The sequence below is a fragment of the Tyto alba genome, unplaced genomic scaffold (assembly GCF_018691265.1).
Source record: "Tyto alba isolate M040663 unplaced genomic scaffold, T.alba_DEE_v4.0 Super-Scaffold_6, whole genome shotgun sequence".
Classification (NCBI taxonomy): Eukaryota; Metazoa; Chordata; class Aves; order Strigiformes; family Tytonidae; genus Tyto; species Tyto alba.
In genome coordinates, this window is record NW_024881327.1 from 56,505,948 (window position 1) to 56,525,239 (window position 19,292).

General features: G+C 50.6%; 2 protein-coding genes across 4 annotated transcripts in view; one reads left to right on the forward strand and one right to left on the reverse strand.

Annotated features, from left to right (window-relative positions):
- The window catches only part of LOC104363744 (meiosis 1 associated protein), a 36,930-nt gene extending 33,052 nt beyond the window's left edge, over window positions 1–3,878 (reverse strand). For all 3 annotated transcript variants that reach the window (XM_032996626.2, XM_032996635.2, XM_042808381.1), the window contains exon 1: window positions 3,847–3,878. The gene's annotated coding sequence lies outside the window, so the exon portion shown is untranslated. The remainder of the gene's footprint in view (window positions 1–3,846) is intronic.
- A 2,919-nt stretch (window positions 3,879–6,797) lies between these two features.
- On the forward strand, window positions 6,798–18,910 carry LOC122154894. Its single transcript, XM_042807927.1, has 6 exons — window positions 6,798–6,860; window positions 8,161–8,347; window positions 11,346–11,450; window positions 12,038–12,126; window positions 12,416–12,677; window positions 17,963–18,910. The coding sequence occupies exons 1-6, from the start codon at window positions 6,798–6,800 to the stop codon at window positions 18,058–18,060; spliced, it is 804 nt and encodes a 267-aa protein (XP_042663861.1). The 3' UTR covers window positions 18,061–18,910.
- The last annotated feature ends 382 nt before the right edge of the window (window positions 18,911–19,292 follow it).

Consider the following 19,292-nt stretch of genomic DNA (forward strand, 5'->3'; position numbering starts at 1 on the left):
ATCAACTGAGTGAATTTAATTTCTTCCTAACTGTGATTCCTTAATCTCTGCTTAGCAATAATCGTATGGTTTATATGCAGTTCTCTGTACAGTATTTGACATATAGTGTAAACTGCCCACCTCTTTTACAGCCTACAGTAGTTACACTTCGCTGTGATGAGGTTGCATAACTGAAGAATTCTGTATAACAGTCTAACTAGTTGCTATGGTAAAATCACATCTTCATTTAAGCAGCAAGTGAACTGACAGAGAGCCTAGCCTAAGGGACTACACCAGAATTCAGTGTGCATGAGTGAAAACCGTTAGTTCTAGCAGCTGTTGTGACATTAATTTATTGCTCAATAAAACAGAATTTACCAACTGTCAGAGCTAGTTGCTAACAGTGATGTTCATTTTGGTCAACACAAGAAGACGTACATTTTTCAGAGCTAGAAAAACAGGGACCGAAAGAAAACTTTGCCATATTGAGTGACTTGTGAGTGCTGATGACATTCTGCAGTTGCATATTATCATACGTGGTTAATTTGTTCCAGTTACACAGATCATTAATATCTATGTCCACCTAGTCTAAAATGTAAGGCATTTATTTTAAAAGGTCAGGATGAACAGAAGAATAAAAACAAACAAAAAAAAGTTAGCATAAAATCAAACTACTGAAAACAAAATTATTCAAGATCCTGTATAATAGAAGATATTACATGTTTTTCTATACATCAGTGCTATAACAATAATAAATAAGTGGCTTTAGGCTTGTGCTTTTGTTGACATAAAATCACCAAATCTTAGTAAGAATAGTCACTTTATCATAGTGTTAAAATCACTCATTATAACCTTTATAGGTTTTTTTCTCAGAAGAAGAGGAGTAACATTATAGGAGTTTATAAAAAGGCATTTTCCAATTCTGAATCGCTAAAAATGATGCAGCAAACGATTATGCTTATCAACCAGGGTGTTGCAGCTAAAGCAAAACAAGGACAAGCTGATGCATAATGCATATGCCCAAGTGCCCCTATAGAACAACAAGCCAACTCATAAAACCCATCAAGAATGCTCTGAGGAAAGCCACGTTATCATGAGGGACTTCTGTTTGAGTGATGTGTTGGAACTCTCAGAATTAAACTTTTTAGCTATTGTAATATCTTTTTGATGAGATGATGTATATGATTAACGAAGCCTCACAGGGCGTATACTCCATCTTGCCTGGCATCTTGATTAAGAAACTAGAATGACATGAAATCAACATACACATTAAACAGATTAAAACCTGCATAATTAATAAGCCTCAAAACAGAACTGTAGACAGGCAATCATCACTGAAGGTGCTTTAGTGAGTGCATATGAAATCATGAGACACATGCATATATCAGAGAAGACTAGAACTGTCCCCCATAGGAATGCCTTACAGACAGACAGGCTCACTTTTATTTCTCTCTTTCTTCTACTCTCTGACACAAGACATCTTGAATCCTTTTCAATCCAATTAGACAGGATGGAGCAAGAGGGGACTGTTATTTCCCTTCCATCACACCATAAAATATCCTTTAACATGATGGTCAGGGCACTCTTCTAACAGGTGGAGTACCTTATGTGAACTCTTCACCCTGAGAACAGCATTGAATCCACACCTCACACGTTCTGCACGTCTTTTCTCGCTGTTAATCCAGTGTATGAAATGATTAGTGGCAATAACCATGTCACCTTCAGCAGGGGAGTGATCTCACGTATTTTGAATGCAGTAATTTAGTTAAGGGTACCGGGAGAGAACTCTGGTATGTGCATCCTCAATGGAAGCAGTCGCCTCACTGTAACTAAGACCTGAGCATTTAAGTGCCAAAGAGGGTAGGGTTTAAGACACCGCTTTCCTTCCTCAACTTCCATCTGGCCAGCCTGAGGTAATTCCTTGCTCAGGGTTAGGCCCAGAAATCTAATACTGTGGTCTGGGTTCTGCTTTGGTTATATGCAGGATCTTCCCAGCCGTGACTGAATAGGGCTTGCACCGGAATGACCAAGGGCAATGCTGAAATCACAAACATCACACCAAAGAAGCTAGTCTTCTCTTTCTCCGGTAACACCAAATTCTGCTGGACTGTGGACACAAGAGGCTGAATCAGACAGAACTGCTGCAGGGAGGGTTTTGGGAAGGAGGTTTGGAACAGCTGCTTCTCTCAGATCTGCCCCATGGGGAGGCAGAAGCTGGCAGAGAAGGGCAGGAAGACACCCTCACAGTTCCTGAGGCCTGCATCCTCAGGAGAAGTACATGCCAGCCTGTGGTGTAGATTGATTCCACAGACGCTATGGCTTCCTTTCCTATGCAGCTCCCCCCCAAGATGTACACTAACACAGAAGACCTGGCAGGAGTTGATGTTGCTTCACAGCACAACTCACGACTAGATTTACAAGGGGAATGCGCGGTTTGGCAGGGGACAATGCTGTGGAGGGCAGCCGGTCCCCTGCTCCAAACTCTCCCTCTTTGAACTGCTTTCCTCTACCAAATAAAAATTGGTGCAAGAAACAAAGGACAAACAAAGGGTCTTCTGTCAGCTCCTGTGCAGAATCACGTAGCAGGAGGCTCTGTCTCTTTGCTCTTCCTCTTTCTTACCTCCAAAGAACTTGACAGGCTTTTGAAGGTTGCACATTACACTGATGGCCAGTTGCAATTTATCTCAAGTGGTATGATTTCAGTTTATGCTAGAAGCAGTCTCATAATAGGATGTATAAGACACTAACATCATGCTGTATTAGAAATATGGGATTGGTCAGTGAAACTTTCCTTAATATCACAGTTAGCATGTAATGCAGATTCCTTGTTAACTGGTCAAGGCTCACTTTTAAAGTAGCTGGGGGCTTCCTGTCCCACTGTTTCTATTGACAGACTGCTCCTAAACCTCAGTGCTCTAGCGATGAGAAACCTTCCAGTAACTTCCATCTTAAACGTGTGGTGTCTGGCCGTTTTATATCATTGTTCTTGTACCAGCACTAGCCTTTCCTTCCATAACTTTTCTCCTGCCTCATTATCTATACCTTTTACATATTTGTAGACAGAAATCATACCCATGCTCAGCTTTTGCCTTCAAGAGGCAGGGTTTTTCTAGTTGCAGCTCATAAAACAGACTCTCTTTTTCCCCAAGTCACTCTCTTCTGCAGCTGCTCCGATTTGAACATTTCTGTATATATTTTACTTCCATTCATATTTTATTCAAATTACACAAAACATTTCAGATGGTATCTCACAAATTTATAATGGAACTGATACTTCTCCATTACTACTGTATGGCATTTGTCATATATGACAATTGGGAATATGGTATACTTTAAATTCAGATGATAAAACAAAGCACATAATTTAGTATATGTATTTTTCCACCGACTTTCAATTTTCCTATGCTGTAGCTTAGGATTTTTCAAGTCTGGAAGTTGTCCTCAAGAGGTTTTATAAAAGAATAAATAAATTTTACTGGACACAAGTAGCTGAAAGCACAATTTACATGTTGATGACGTGTTAGTAACAATTCTTGTTAATCAAAAATAAAATCCCCAGAATACTAACGTATGCCTGCTGCTTACAAATGCAATTCTTTATGTTTAGATCACGTGCTACAACCCAAACCCCTTGCATCCTAGATGTGTGTTGTGGTTTGGGCCTGATCGGCAACCAACCCCCGCAGCTAATCACCCTCCCTTCCCCCTCCCCACCTGGGAATGGGGGAGGGATTAGAGGGGTGAAGGGAGACTCGCAGGGTGAGATAAGAACAGTTTAATAATGGCAATAAAATGAAAACAATAACGATGATGGGGGGAAAACAAAAAGAAATATATAACCAGGCAATGTACAGCGTAATTGCTTACCACCCGCTAACCAATACCCAGCCCGTTCCTGGCCAGCGACCCCGAGATACCAAGATCCCACAATCGCAATCCCTGAAGCGAGAGAGAGAGCTCCTTCCCAACCACCCCTCCGTTATATAGTGAGCATGACGTTCCATGATATGGAATATTGCACTGGCCAGTTTGCTGTGGCCGTGCTCCCTCCCTGCTCCCTGTGCCCTTGCGCACAGGCAGGACACGGGGAGTCGGAGAGTCCTTGAAGTCTCAGCAGCAGCTGAAAACATCAGTGTGCTATCAGCATTTTTCCCATACCAAACCCAAAGCTAAATCCAAAACACAGCACTCATCTAGTCCCTGAAAAGGAATATTAACTCTATTTCAGCCCAAACTAAGACAATGTGACCACCGAGTCTCTAAATTTTCAGCCTCACTGTAACATTCTCATAGGCGTGTATTTCCTGTACGGTTTGTTTCAAAGCTTTAGAAAGCAATACTACCTCACTCACAAGTCCTGTGACTGGTCCCTCAGAATAAGGGAATACAGCACCCAGCAGCCTGCTGCCTCTGTCGTCTGGCCCACAAGACCCACAGTAATTAATACCTGCACCCTTGAACTCCAATTCCCGCCCGGACGAGGGAGCGCCAAGGCCGCGGTGGCCGCCCTTGCCGCGAGCCTGGTCTGCTTGGCTGCGGTGCTGTGGTAAGGGCAGATCCCCACAGGAGCAGGGCGTGCGACTAACGCGGCGGGTCTCACGGCAAACGGGCAGGCTAGGCGAAACCGGGGAAACGCTGCCTGAGCCGTTCCTCCTCCAGAAACAGAGTCATGGAGTCATTTAGGCTGGAAAAGATCCTCGAGTCCGTCCGCTATCCTGATGCCAAGAAGCCCACTGGTAAACCATCTCCCTAGGCACCACCTCTACACACAGTGGGAAGGTGATCGGGGGAAGCCTCTCCCCACCCGCGGGGACCCTGCCCACAGGGGACGTGCCAGTGGGCAGCTGCGAGGGGCCTGCGGGGCGAGTGGAGCCCTGCACGGGGCGGGGGGCAGCTGGCGCTGCCATTACCTGCACCAGGCCCCAGCAGACGCGCCCAGGCGGCAGCTCCGGCCGTTGCTGCTCCCCAGCTGCAGGGCTGGGCCCGACCCCACCGGCTGGGGCCGTGTGTCACAACCCGGGCACGGGCGGCCTGTGGTGTGCCCGTGCAGTCACAGGCGTGCCGCGCCGAGGCGCTCGCAGGGCACGCGCAGTCACGGGCATGCCCACGGGCAGGAAGGCAGCCGGAGCCTGGGCGGGAGGCAGAATATGGCGAAGGGCTGACGGTCACTTCTGCGTGAAAGTAGCTGTGGGTTTTGTCTGTGCCCGCGCCCTCGCATCTGTTAGGAAATGGATGTTTAAAGGAAAACCTGCATTTTTCAGAGGGGATTTTAGTCTGAGAATATATATTGGAGATCTCAGGCTAACATCAGTAAAAATATGTGCAATTTCAGAAGATTATGTGATAATTTATAAATTAAATACGGCAGTTCAATAATAAAACTCTAAACTAATGTCTGTTGAATCTCTGTTATGTTCTGATACCTCATCAGGTGTGTTTCTGATCAGATGCTACCACAATCTGTTATTTCCCATGTCTTTATCAATCATTTGAACAGGCGTTTCTAGTCATTGAGGATGAAAATTATAGATAACACAATAACCAGAGCAGTAAATAATAATAAATGCAGATCAGCTGGAATAGAAACATGTAGGTCTTACTTGCAGGTTGCAGCATATTTCTGGGAAACAATAAGATAATTTGGATCATGTTGGAAATTATAGAACATCTTGGAGTGACATTATTGTTAAAAGAGAGAGTATTATCCTCTTACGTAGTTGAGATTTCAGATTAGAAGTACAGAAGTGCACTGTCTCTGTATCCTAGTGCAGAGGATTCTTTATCAGACTGAAGAGCAAATCAGATGACTGGAAGGTGAAGCTAGAAAATTATTTAACGTTGATAATATTTTTTCAGGGAAAGCATGGCTGGAGTCTCTGAATCTTTATTATTATTAGTAGTAGTAATAGTGTGTTTATATATATATATATATATATAAAATACAGTCATCTAGCAGGATTTAATGGCACTGAACACAGTTTGAACATGGAACAAAAACTGAAGAGATTACAGAAAGCCAGGAGTATACAAGTGATCATCATTTCAGAAAAATGTTTTCCCATTGTGTGAGACCACTGTGAGGCCATTTTTAGAGACTTCATGCCCTTCTGATCCTGCCGTCTTGAAAGGGATGAAGCACGATTAGAAAAAGTCAGAGGACAACAGTGGTTATGAAATACATGTCAGAGTTTCAGCGTATGGATAGATTAAATAGATTCCAATTCATTAGCTTCTAAAATGGCTTCTAAAAGAAATAGGGATACGTGACGGAACCATTTAAGGTTGTGAATGGTGTTGAGAAAACAAACAAATGCTTATAATATTTCTCTTAACAAAAGAGGTATGAGACATTGAGTAAAATGACCTGGCAGAAGTTTAAAACAAAAAAAGCATTTTTTTGTACCGAAAATACGGTACTGCAGCCCCGGAGCCGCGCATGCGCGGTGACACCCCCCCCCCCCCCCCCCCCCCCCGTGCCGCGCTTGGCACTGCTGCCTGCCGAACAAAATGGGGTACTGCAGCCCCGGAGCCGCGCATGCGCGGTGGGGGCGCCCTCTGCAGCGATCGCTGCTGCCTCCGCGGTTAATGGCAGCGTTCCGGAGCTGCGGCTGCAAAGGTTGGCGGGAACGGCGGCTCCCGGGAAGAGCCCCGAGGAGCGGGGCGCTCCGGGGCGGGGGAGCGCCGCTCTGGGTCGCAGCCGGGGACGCTGCGGGGCGGGCTGGCCGGAGCCGCGCTGTGGAGGGCGAGGGGTTGCGTTCGGCGGGGGCGGAGGGAGGGGTGAACAGCCGTGTGCCCGCAGGGGAGCTGCCTCACGCGGCATGCCGGGAGCTGTAGTCCTGATGCGCGGGGCTCGCAGCCGGCCCCCGGTTCTGTTCCGCGTGGTATGCCGGGAGCTGTAGTCTTCTAGCACTCGGCGGCGGGCGACCATGCTGTGCTTGCCCCAGGGCATGCCGGGAGCTGTAGTTTTTGCTGACCGGGCTGCCAGACAGCTGCGGTGCTCGGCCCGGCGCAGCCCTCTCTACCGCCGCGGCCCCCGCAGCGCGGCTCGAGGTGCAGTTTTGGTGCCGGTTTTGTGTGTTTTCCTGCGGGCTCCCGGCTGCTCCCCGAAAATGCGGTCCTGCAGCCCCGGGGCCGCGCCTGCGCGGTGGGGGCGCCCTCTGCAGCGATCGCTGCTGCCTCCGCGGTTACCGGCACCGTGACGCGGCGGTGCTTGCGGAGCGGCGCCGCCTCGCCCGGCGCTTCCTCCCGGTCAGGAGCCGCCGCCGCCGCCGCCGCCCCCCCCCCCCGTGCGCGGTGCCGCCGGGCGCTCTGCGCGCCGAGCGCGGTCCTGCAGCCCGGCGGTCGCGCGCCGGCTCTGGCCCCTCCGGCGCAGGCGCGGTGCGCGGGAGAGAGAGGGGCGGGGCGGCGGGGGCGGGTGGAGGCTGCCGGTGAGGCGAGCGAGCCCCTTGGGCGGGGGGGGGGTGTCTCCTGGGGGCGGGGGGGGCGGGAAGCTGCACCCCCTCCGCTGCGGCAGGCGAGCCGGGCCAGCGCAGCCCTGGGGAGTTCCCTGCGAGCGGGAAGGGGGGAAGGAGGCGGGCGTCCCCGACTCGCCAGAGATCCCCTTGAGCCGCCCCCGCCCCGCTCGCCCCGTGCCGCTGCCCTCAGCTCCAGCCCCTCCCCTGGAGCCTGTCCCGTAGCCCCAGGCCCCCCCCAAGCCCTGTCGTGAGGGCAGCGAGCTGGCCCGCAACTGCATCTCCAGCAGCCCCTGCAGGAGGGGCCGTGGCCAGGGGTGGGCTCTGGTGCTGACAATCTCTGTTTCTTCTTTCCCTCTTCCGGAGGCTGCGCTGAGGATGGAGTTGTCCGTTCCTCCCCTGGGGATGCTGCTGACTGCACCCGCCTCAGGCTTGCGTGGGCTGTCTCTGCCTGGCCTGTGCACCTTGCGGTGTGGGAGCAAAAAGGAACAGGCGGAGCGCTGGCTGGCGGTGGGCAGGAGTTGCCGTGGCTGACGCTGGAGAGGCCAGAGAAAGGCAAAGAGGACTAAACCGGTGGCCATCCGGCCGGCAGCTGCCTCCCGCTGCAGGAAGAGAGAGCCAGCCTCTCCGGGTGAGGAAGGATCCCGCTTCGCAGTCTGCAGCAGCTCAGACCACCAGCGTGCACCGCAGGGTCTGTACGTCTCACTGAAAGCGCGGTACAGCCACGTAGTGCACGGGCGAGTGGGGCTGTGTGCGTAGGAGGCCTCGTCCTGTAAGAGCTGAGACACCCCCGTGTTCTCTTAGGTGGAGGACAGCCGAGCGCCTGGAGCTAGAGAAGAGAAAGGGGGGAGGGAAGGAGAAAGAAGCGTCTGAACCGGCAGATTCTCCCGGCAGCGCCGAGAGCGAGAGCTGCTGCAGTGAGTCCCAGGCCCATGGGGCCCTGTCGCTCCTCTTGTGTGTCCCGGGCCCTCCCCTGGCCTTTTCTCCTTCCCACGCTGCTGTGATTTTCTTCGTTTCCCTTTACCTCTCTGTTGTTCTGTCCTGCTCCCTCTTCCTCTCTCTTGTTCTACCACTCCCTTTTCTTTTTCTCTTTGCGCTTTTGTCGTGCTCCCTCTTCTTTTTTTTATCCTCTGTCTCTTGTCCTGCAACCCACTGGTGTTTTTCTGCTCTCCAGCTGTATGTCCTGCTACCCGTCCTAGGCTTTTCCCCCTCCTTGTCTCTTCTGCTCCCTCTCTCTTATTCTTGCCTGTCTTTCACTTTGTCCTGCTTTCCTGTCCCTTTTTCCTCTCTCTGTATCACCTTGTCTTGCTCCTTTGTCTTGGTCGGACAATCTCTGTCCTTCTCCTTGGCCTTCTTTTTCCCCCTCCGTATCATCCTCCGTCCTTCTTCATGTCTGTCTTTTTTCTCTTTCTGTCCTTCTGCCCCAGAGCTTCTTTTTCCAGCTCTCGCTCCTGCTCTCTGCTGTCTGTCCTTCCCTTTCTCCCTCCCTCTTTCTCTGACGTTACCCCCGCGCTCCTCGTTGTCTCTCCACCCCTCTGTCCCGCTTCCTATCTCTCATTTTCCACTTCGTTTCCCTGTACCCGCTTTTGGTCTCTGGTTTTCCCCTGGCTCTGCCTCCTGTCGTTCTTCCCGTTGCTCTGGCTTGCTCTCTATCCCAGTGTTCTGCTTCCCACTCCTCCCTTTTTCTTGCATTTCCATCTTCTTGCTTCCCATCCCTCACTTCTTTTCTGTACCCCTCTCTCCTTCCCCCCTGTCCCTCTGCCTCTGGCCTGCTGCTGGTCCCTGGTTTACCTTTTTCCCGCTCTCTGTCTGGGCTCTGTCTCTCCCTCTCTCGGTCCCTCTCTCGGTCCCTCTCTCGGTCCCTCTCTCGGTCCCTCTCTCGGTCCCTCTCTCGGTCCCTCTCTCCTTCGTGCAACCTGTATCTTCCTCTCTCTGTCCCTCTGCCCCTAATGCTTCTTTCTGCGTCTCTCACTCCTGATCTCTGCCCCTTTCTACCTCTCACTGTCCATCTGTCCCGCATCTTCCCTTGGGTTATTCTGCTTTTATCCCCCTGCCCGTCTCACTCTTTCTAGTTATCTCCCCTTGTCCGGCCGTCTGTCCCTTTTTCCCTTTTTCTCTGCCCTACTCTGGCCCTACTTTTCCTTCCTCTCTCTCTGCCCAGCAGCCCATCTCCGTATTTTTATCCCTCCTTCACCTGTTTGTATTCATTTGCATCTGGTTCACCCCCTTCTGCTGCCCCCAGTCCCTCTGTCACGTTCCTTGTCCTGCTTCTTGTCTTTCCGCAGCCCGCGCTCTCTCCCCACCTTTCCCTCTCTCTCCATCCTTCCTTTTCCTCTGCGTCCCGTTGTCCTGTCGCTCATCTCTCTTTTTTCCTTCCGTTTCTCTGTCCTGCTCCCTGTCCCTTCCTTCTTTGTCAATCCCTCTGTCCTGTTGCCTAGCGTGACTTTTGCTGTCTGCACCCCACTGCGCTACTTCCCATTCATCTCTTTCATCTCAGTTTTCCTGTCCTGCTCTGCAGCAGTGTATTTTCATTCTCCAGCTCTCTGACCTGCTCCCCGCCCCCTTCTTTTCCACTCTGCCCTTCTTTCCCCCTCTCTACACCTCTGTCTGAAAGCTCGTGTCCCGCTGCCTGTCCCTCTCTGGCTACATCCCACTGGCCCGCTCCCTGTGCCTCTCTTTGCATCGCTGTCGCTGTCCTTGTCCCTCTTTTCTTTCTCCCTCCATCTCTCTGTCCCACTGGCCATCTCTGTCCAGGTCTCTTTCTGTTTTTTCTCCTCTCTTGGTTCTTCCTCTTTTCTTTCGCTCCTCATCCCTCTGCCCTGCTTTGTGTTTCCGCCCCCTCGCTCCCGTAGTGTCCTGCTGTGGGTTACCCGTCCTTCTCCCTGTTGTTTTTTTTTCCCTCTCACTCTATTCCTCTGTCCTGCTCCCTAGATAGATTTTGGTTTGTTTTGTTTTTTAATTCTCAGTGTTTCTGTTATTCCGCCCATTGCTATTTTTTAATTCTCCATCTCTCCTGCTCCCCATCCTCCCCCTTTCTCTCTCTGTCATTCTTTTCTCTTCCCTCTACCTCTGCTTTTCTCTCTCCTTGCATCCTGCTCCCTCCCTCCCGCCCTCTCTGTCACGCTGTCCTGCTCACCATCCCTCTCTTGCAGGACACTAGAAGAGAGGAGAAAAGTGGCAGTGCTGCTTTTTCTTTTTACCTTTCTGATGTGTGTTTCCCCCAGTCCCTGCCTTTTCCAAGTGCCGGTCTTTCTCTCTAGATACTCCTGTCATTCTCCTCCTCTTGCTGCTCTTGCTCTTTTTCTCTCTCTCCGGCTATTCTGCTTCCCATTGCTACTTTTTCCCTTTCCATCCCTTTGTCCTGCTTTCTTGTCCTTGTCAGTCTTTCCCTTTGTTCTTCCTCCAGTCTGTCTCTGCTCTCACTGGCTCTCTATCCCGGCGTCCTGCTCCCTGTCCCACTCTCTTTTGCAGGATCGTGCTTTCTGGCTCTCTGTTCCTCACCTGGTTTTTATACCACTCTGTCCTTCCCCCTGTCTTTCCTCATCCCTCTGGCCTGCTGCCCATTGCTGTCTTTTTTTTCTTTTTTTCCTCTCTGTGTCTTTGCCTTGTTATGGTGATACTCGTCTTCTTGCTGTCTCTAGTGTTCCGTTGTCCATCTCCGCCCTGTTCCCTGTCCCTTCTCTCTTCTTCTCTCCTCTGTCATCCCCTCAACTTTTTGTCTGTATATGCCATGCTGCTGCCTGTCCCACTGTTTCTTGCCACATACCTCTGTCCAGCTGTTCTGCTCTCCACTCGTCATTTCCTCTCTCTTTCCCTCTGTCCTACTCTCCTGCACTTAGCACGCGAGTGAGTGGGGCTGCGTGTTTAGGAAGTTTTGTCTCGTAAGAGCTGTAAGACTCACAGGTATCCTTGTAGGTGGGGGACAGCCAAGTCTCTGGAGTTACAGAAGAGGAAGGAAGAACGAGGAAGAAGCATCCCAACTGTGTCGTTCTCCGGGCAGCGCCAAGAGTGAGAGCTGCAGTGAGTCCTGGGCCCTTGGGGCCTTATTCCTCCGCTTGTGCGTCCCGGTCCCTCACTGTCCCTCCCCTGGCCCCCTCGCTTTCCCACACAGCTGCTATTTTTTTTTTCCTTTCTGCCTTGCACCTCCTTTCTCCACTTCACTCTGAGTGGCCCCCTGTCCCCATCTTTTAGGTCCTCCCTCTCTCTGCCCTGTAGCCTGTGGCTATTTTTCCCTTCTCCGTATTTCTCTGTCTGGCTCCCGGCCACCATTTTTGCATTCCTCCCTCTCTGTCCTGTAGCCCGTCAGTATTTTTGCTGTGTCTGGAATTCTCTGTCCTGTTCGCTATCCCTGGTGTTCAGTCTTCCCTTTCAGCTCTGGAGCATGTCAAGAGTCTATTTCTTTCTCCCACCTCTCTTTACCCTGCTTCCCGCCCGTCATTTCAAGGTCTTTCCTCTCTGTCCTGTCACCCATCGCCTTTTGCCATTTTTTTTTTCTTTCTCCATCTCACTCTGTCTTGCTTCCTGTCCCCTTTTTTCTAAGTCTTCCCTCTCCCCCCACTAGCGTGTCACTCTAATTTTCTTTCCCTGTTGTTGTGGTTTGAGCCCAGAGGGCGATGGACTGCCACGCGGCTGCTCACTTGCCTCTTCCCCCTCAGGATGGAAAGGAGAAAATAAAGCAAAAGGCTCGGGGATCGAGGTAAGGACGGGGAGGGATGACTCATTGGCTGTGGTCATGGGCAAAAGACAGACTTGTTAGGAGAAGGAAAGGAACGTCAATTTAATTCAAATGACAGCAACACGTAGCAAACGGAGCAGGACGATGAGAAGTATAGCCACATCTTAAAAACACCTTCCCCCCTGCCCCTCCATTCTTTCCAGGCTCAGCTTTGCTCCCGATTTCTCCACCTCCTGCCCCGCAGCGGGGCGGAGAACGGCTGTTGCGGTCGGTTGGCCACACGTTGTTTCTACTGCTCCTTTCTCCTCAGGGGGAGGACTCCTCATGCTGTTCCCCTGCTCCAGCGTGGCATCCCTCTCCCAGGAGATGGTCCTCCCTGAACTTTCTCCCACACGAGTCCTTCCTGCAGGCTGCGGCTCTTCCTGAACGGCTCCAGCGTGGGTCCCTGCTGCGCCTCACAGTCCTCTTGGCAACAAAGTACAACGGCGGCGGGGGCTTCCCTCAGAGTCCCGGCATTCGTCTTTGGGAGCAGCCGCCCGCTCCGGCCGGCGGGATTCCTCCACGGGCTGCAGGTGGGCATCTGCTCTGCCAGCGACTTCCACGGGCTGCAGGGGGACAGCCTGCGTCTCACCACGGGCGGCAAGGGACGCTCTGCTCCATTGCACCCGTCCCCACCCTCCTCCTCCTCCCCCTTCTTCCACTGACCTTGTTTTTGCACAGCTGTCTCCCTCACAACTCCCACTCATCCTCCCAGGTTCTCCTTAAATGTTAGCTTGGAGGCGCAGCCACCGTGGCTACTCGGCGTGGACTTGACCGGAGATGGGTCCCGCTTGGAGCCGACAGAGCTTGGTGGATGTCCTCACGGGGGCCAGTGCTGTAGCCCCTTCCCCCGCTGCCAAAACCCCCGGCCACACACACAAGCAAACCCAACACACCCGTCTCGGTTTTGTCTGGCTCCCAGTCTCCTTCATTCTTCCCTCTCTGTTGTGTCACCTGTCGCATCTTTCCTCCCTCCCTTCCTCCCTCTCTCCCTCTCCCTCCCTCCCTCTGTCCCTCTCCGTCTGTCTCTGGTAGCTGGATGCAGCTTTTTTCTTTGTCTGTCTCTCTGTCCAGCTCCTTGCCTCCAAATCTTAATTCTACCCTCTCTCTCCCTGAAAGCCTGCCGGAACTTTTTCTTCTTCTCAGTCTCTCTGCCTCTGTTTTTTAATTCCTCCCTCTCTGCCCTGTTACCTGGCAGCATTTTTACTGACTCCGCGTCTCTTGGTCTGGTTCGAGATCCTCATTTTTGACATTCCTCCCTCTCCGCACTGCAGCCTGTCACTTTCAAAGCTCTCTTTCTCTGCCCCTCGATGTCCCCTCTTTTGTACTTACTTCCTCTCTATGGCTCCCCGGCTCTGTGTTGTCATTCCTTTCTCTCTGTCCTAGAGCCCATCAGTAGTTTTTTCTTTCCCTGGCTCTATTTTCCAGTTCCCAGGCCCTGTTTCTCCAGTTTGTCCTTCTAGGCCCTGTGCCACATTGCCACTCATTTCTTTTGCAGTCTCTCCCCGTCTGGCTCCCTGCAGGGATTTTTTAATTCCGCCCTGTCTGTCTTGTAGCCCGCTGCTGATTTTTCTTTCTCTGTCCAGCTCCCTGTCCCTCACTTAATTTTTTTTTACATCCTCCCTCTGTGCCCTGTACATGTTGCTCTTTAAATTTTCCTTCCCCGGTATCTCTGTTGATTGCTCCCTGTACCTGTTTTTTACTTCTTCCCTCTCTGTCCTGTGGCCTGTTGCAATTTGTTCTTTCTCCGTCTCTTCTTTTTCTGGCTCTTGGTCACTATTTTTCAGTTTCTCCCTCTTGGCCCTGTAGCCCAATGCTATTATTTGTCTGTCCTCATCTCCCTCGGGCTCCCCGTGCCTGTTTTTTAATTCTTCCCTCTCTGTGTTGCAGCCCATTGTTATTGTTCTAGTCTCTGTCCTGCTCCCTGTCCTGTGTTCCATTTCCTCCCTCTCTGCCCCGTAGCCTGGTGCAGTTTTGTGTTTTTTTTTTTTTCCCCCGTTCCCCATTGCTCTCTGTCCAGCTCCCTGTCCCCGCTTTTTGATTCTTCCCTCGCTGCCCCACGGCCTGGTGCTCTCTGCCCTTTCTCAGTCTCTTTCTGTCCAGCTCCTGGTCCCATCCTTTTTGAAATTCCTCCCTCTGTCTCTGAGCCCATCGTGGTTTTTCCTTTCTGCATTGCTGGCTGGCTGGCTCCCGCCCCCTGTTTCTCAGTTTCTTCTGGGCTCTTTAGCCTGTGGCAATTTTACTTCCTGCTCTCCGTCTGTCTCTGGATCCCAATTTTTTAATTCCTCCTCCTCTTCCCTGTAGCCTGTCTTTCTGGGCATTGTCCCCTCTTTATCTGTTTCCCTCCCCCTGTCCGGCTCCCAGTCCTGATATTTTAATGCCTCCCTCTCTGCCTTCTAGCTGTTGCTGTACTTCCTGTAAGCGTTGCTCTGTGTCTGGCTCCTCGTCCCTCTCTTTTCATTCTTCCTCGGGGCCTGTCAGTATACCTGTCTCTTACCGTCTCTCTCTGACCAGCTCTGGATCCCTGTTTCTTCCTTCTTCCCTCTATCTGCCCAGTAGCCCCTGGCTATTTTTATTTTCTCCATCTCTCGCTGCCCAGCGCCAGATCCCTGCTTTTTCATTCCTCATCCTCAGTCCCATAGCCCCGTGTTTTTTTGTCTTTGTCTGGCTCCCTGTCCCTGTTGTTTGGTTTCTTCCTTCTTGGCCCCGTAGCACGTTGTGATTCTGTTTGCCTCTCCTTTCACAGCTCCCCATCCCTCCCTTTCCATTGCTCCCTCTCTGTCCTGTTGCCCCTTGGGCCGTGCCCACCCCCCACCCCCCCGTCTCCCCCTTTCTCCATCTGCCTCTTTCTTGCTTCCTGTCCCTGTTTTTCAAGTCCTCCCTCTGACGTGTAGCCTGTCGCTCCTTTCTCTATCTCTCTGTGTCCCTCCCAGTGCCCCCGTTCTTTAATCATTCCTCTCTGACCTGTACCCTGCCGCTATTTTTGCCTTACTTTGTCCCTCTCTGTCCAGCTCCCCGTCCCTGTTGATTAGTTCTTCCCTTGCGGAGCCGCGGACGAACAACACGCCGAGACGGGTTCAGTGTGGAAGATAGAGCATCAATCACCGTGTGTCTTTATTGGTCCAGGGTACATATATTTATACAGACAATGATAATTATGATGCCTACTAGTCACTAGCTGATTGGCTTAAGCTCTAAAGGTCGTATTTGCATGGTCCACCTACTTGCAGTTAGCTTACAGCACAAGCTTCTCATAACACTAAGTTTCTCATGCTACTATTTCTGATTCCTCTTGACTTGTTTTCGATACACGACAGTACCGTAACACAATGTTTCTCAGACCACCGTTACCATAACACTGGGTTTCTCAGACCACTATTCCTAATTCCCTTAACCTGTTTTCGACACACCACGGTACACAGGGCTGAAGCGTCCTTGACATTCTTCATGTAACAGCAGCTGCGAGCAGCTGCAGGCAACCCTAGTGAGGCTCAGCATCAGCAGCTAGAGCAGGCTCTGATCATACAATTGCTCGGTGGGCTCAGGACCCTTGTCTCTGAGCCATTCTCCAACATTCCCTCTTCTTGCACTTACCGCTATTGCCTGTGATCTCCATCTCTTTTCATCTGGCTCCCCGTCCCCAGCTGTTAATTCCTCCTTCTGCCCTCTGTAGTCTGTCTGGAATTTTTCTTTGGTGTCTCTCTCTCTGGCTGGTTCCCTCTCTCTGTGTTTTAATCCCGCATTCACTGTCCCATAGACCCACCACATTTGCCTGTATTTCTCCCCCCCCCGCCCCTCTCTGTCCGGTTCCCCGACGCTAGTTTTTATTTCCTCCCTCTCTGTCTTGTAGCCCGTCGCCGTCTTTGTGTTCCTTTCTCCGTGTCTCTCTGTCTGGCTCCCAGTCCCTGTTCTTGACTCGCTCTCTCTTCGCGGTAGCCCGCAGCTACATTTTTTTGTGTCATCCATTGCATTCTGTCTGCTCCCCTGGCCCTGTTGATGAATGCCACCCTCTGCACTCTGCCGCTTTTCCCCGTTCTATTTCTGCCTCTCTCCCTGTCTGGATCCCTGTCCCTGGTTTTTCAATTCCTCCCTCTCTGCCATGTTGCCCTTGCGATCTTTTGCCTTTCGCTGTCTCTGCGTGGCCAGCTCTCTGTCCTTGTTGCTTTTTTTGTTTCTTGACCTTGGTGTCCCTGGCTCCTCGGCAACCCTATTTTAGAATTCCTCCCCCCCTTTCTTTGTGTACGCACTGATATTCTTTCTCCTTTCCAGCTTTTTTTTTTTCTGGTTCCCTGTCCCCATTTCTTAATTCTTCCATCTCTGACCTGCAGAGTGTGGGCATGTGTTTTGTTTTGTATTGTTGCAGCTCCTTGCCCCTTCCCTCCGTTGTTGGCTGTCCTAGCTCCCTGTCCCCATTGCCTTTTTCCTCCCTCTCTGCCCTGTTCTTTGTTGCTTTATTGTCTTTCCCTGTCTCTCTCGGTCCGGCTCCCTGCCCCCATTCATTTTTTGTCCCTCTCTTGTGCTGCTCATCCCAGGTTTTTTCTGCATATCTATCCTGCTCGCAGTCCTTTTCATCTAAGGAAACATTAAGCCCCCCCACCCTCAGGAAACATTGCACCTGGGGGTTGAGATATGCTGATTGTTTGTTGGGACATGCCCTTTGTTGAGACATGCTGTTTATCTGATAACATGGGAGTTGCAAGGGGAGGGCTGGCACCAAAGTTGTAGTTGAGGAATCCGGCACTGGGGGCTTGGGGTGGAGGATATGTTAAGGATTTCTTGGAAGTAATTGTGATATTCCCTCCCTATTCCCAGAATTGTGATACATAGGTAACATTCTACGTAATAAAAAGGAGCCGCTTCTCCCTCCAAACACGCATGCTTGTGGAGGAGTTATCCCCCATGTGCCCAGCGCTGAACAAACGTACCTACTTTATAACATTACTGGTTGTAAAGTCATGATTCTGCTCATCACTTTGTTGTTCTGCCCTGCTCTTTCCCCCTCTTCCTGCTGCCTCTCTTCCTGCTGCTGTTGCAGTTACCTTAACAAAGTAGCTTGAATCCTAGAATGTTATTTTGATTTTAGTTTAGAATATTATTTTGATTTTAAAATGGAGTTAATAGCAGCTTTAAGAATATAAAGCACACTAAGGCCCTTAGGAATAGGTAGCTAGTATGGTGTGTGCCTTGAACACTGTCCGAATCATTATGGACTCTGAATCAAAACAATGGGTACTGGTTATGGATCTTGAGTCAAAACAATAGGTACCAGAAGATACTGGGTTTGGTTTGGAAGATCAGCCAAAGAAGAAATGAGCATCAGCCAAAGATGAATTGGTGATGCGCAAGGATGGAGTTCAATCAGCGCACACAGTGATGAAGACTATTGACGACCACCAGAGGACCCCCGTCCAACATAACCATGCATGGGTTAGAGACATTTGCATATCATAATGATTTCCAGGAAATAACATGAATATGCTAATCATTACACTCCCATCATTCTATTCAAATCAATCAGTAAAGATGACCAATGATTTCTGTAGAATAGGAATATAGGTAAGGTGCGGTAACTGAAAGCCAATCATTATTAAGGTCAAACTAAACTGTGAATTTTGTTGATCTTGTGTAACCATGACTCTGCTGAAAAAGTGTATAAATATGTTGTGCTTTGTACCTGTTGGGGAACACGTTTTTTTGTGGAGTTATCCCCCGTGTTCCCCAGCGCTGGAATAAAGAAGTGCCTGCTTATCTGCCTTGTGTAGATAAGTTCTATTCGCAATTGCCTCCGCTAACATCTCTGTCCTCTCTGCTGCCACAGAGGTCCATTATAAAAGTACAGGGGAGGAGGACCACACTTTGTCTAAAATAGAGAAGAGGAAGGAAAGTCTAAACGAGGGCCCCCTTGGCTGGGCATAGATCAATGTGCACAGTGTAAAACTTTGGTCATTGGAAGAATGAATATATATGGAATTGGCGACTCGCAAAGTGACTATAATTTATGTATGAGGCTCTTTACAACGATCCAAATTTTAAGAAAAGTAAAAGAATTTACTACTGGAAAAAGAAAAGGGGGGAACTGATCTGAGAAAACACCCGATAACCCCCGCCTTTCAGGAGATGCTCACACTAACTCGATAGCGCCCCCCCCCCCCCCCCCCCCCTCCCGTGGGATGCTCCCCAGATGGCCTCCATCCATCAAAGGATGGTAACTCCTTTGCAATGGAATGAGAAAGAACAAGATGGACCATTGGTGGTCCCTATCAAAGGGCGGTAACTCCCTTGTGATTGAACGGAAGGAAGACAGGATGGGCCATCTCTGGTATCTCTTGTCCTTGAGATAAGAGGGGAACTGAAACCACTAAGCCAGAAAGACCAAGGAGCTGCAAATTAGCCCAGACTTGAAGGACAAGGTGTACGTGACTACAGGACTGAGCTTGCGCAGAAGTAAGGGTCAACTAGCAAACACCGTGAAGAAGACTATGAGCCTTCATCTGAAGACCCCTGCCCATGACCACCAGGGAGCACTGTGCAAACGCGACAGGAGGCATTTGGGGTGGGGGGATATGTTAATGATTTCTCAGAACTAATTGTAATATTCCCTCCCTATCCTCAGAGTAATGATGCATATGTATTAGAGTAGATGAATACGTAACATTTCTAAGCAATAAAAAGGAGCTGCTTTTCGCTCCAAGTGGGGAACGCATTTGGAGGAAATGATTCCCCTGTGCGCCCAGCGCTGAATAAACATACCTACTTTATAACCTTACTGGTTGTAAAGTCGTGATTCCGCACCTCATCGTCTCGATGTGTCATTTGTATTGTAATTGTATTAGAGTTGCTGACCAATCGGTGTCTAATAGGAGCATTTGGAAAAGCACCAACCTGTGATTTGGGTGTATAAAAGAAGCACCCGCAGCTGCCTTTAGCTGTGCTGGATTTGAGGAAAATCCACTGAGCCCCCAGGCCTGAATAAAGACAGTATTGCTCCTGAGCCTGTTAAGATCACCTTATTGCAGGCCGGGTACCGACGGCCCCCCCGCTCCCCACGGGCTCCAGCTGTGGGCTGGGGCCGGGGCAGCTCAGGTGGGACCGGTGAGGTGAGGATGGGACCGGGCCAAGGTTTTAATAGGCTGCAGCTGGGGAGCTGG

What these genes read in the sequence shown, in the direction of transcription:
- LOC122154894 (XM_042807927.1), top strand. Translation starts at nt 6,798, where the DNA reads ATGCCGGGAGCTGTAGTCCTGATGCGCGGGGCTCGCAGCCGGCCCCCG. An exon ending in CGCCAAGAGTGAGAGCTGCA is followed by an intron (nt 11,451 to 12,037) that starts GTGAGTCCTGGG and finishes GTTTGAGCCCAG; the next exon opens with AGGGCGATGGACTGCCACGC. An exon ending in CAAAAGGCTCGGGGATCGAG is followed by an intron (nt 12,127 to 12,415) that starts GTAAGGACGGGG and finishes CTTTCTCCTCAG; the next exon opens with GGGGAGGACTCCTCATGCTG.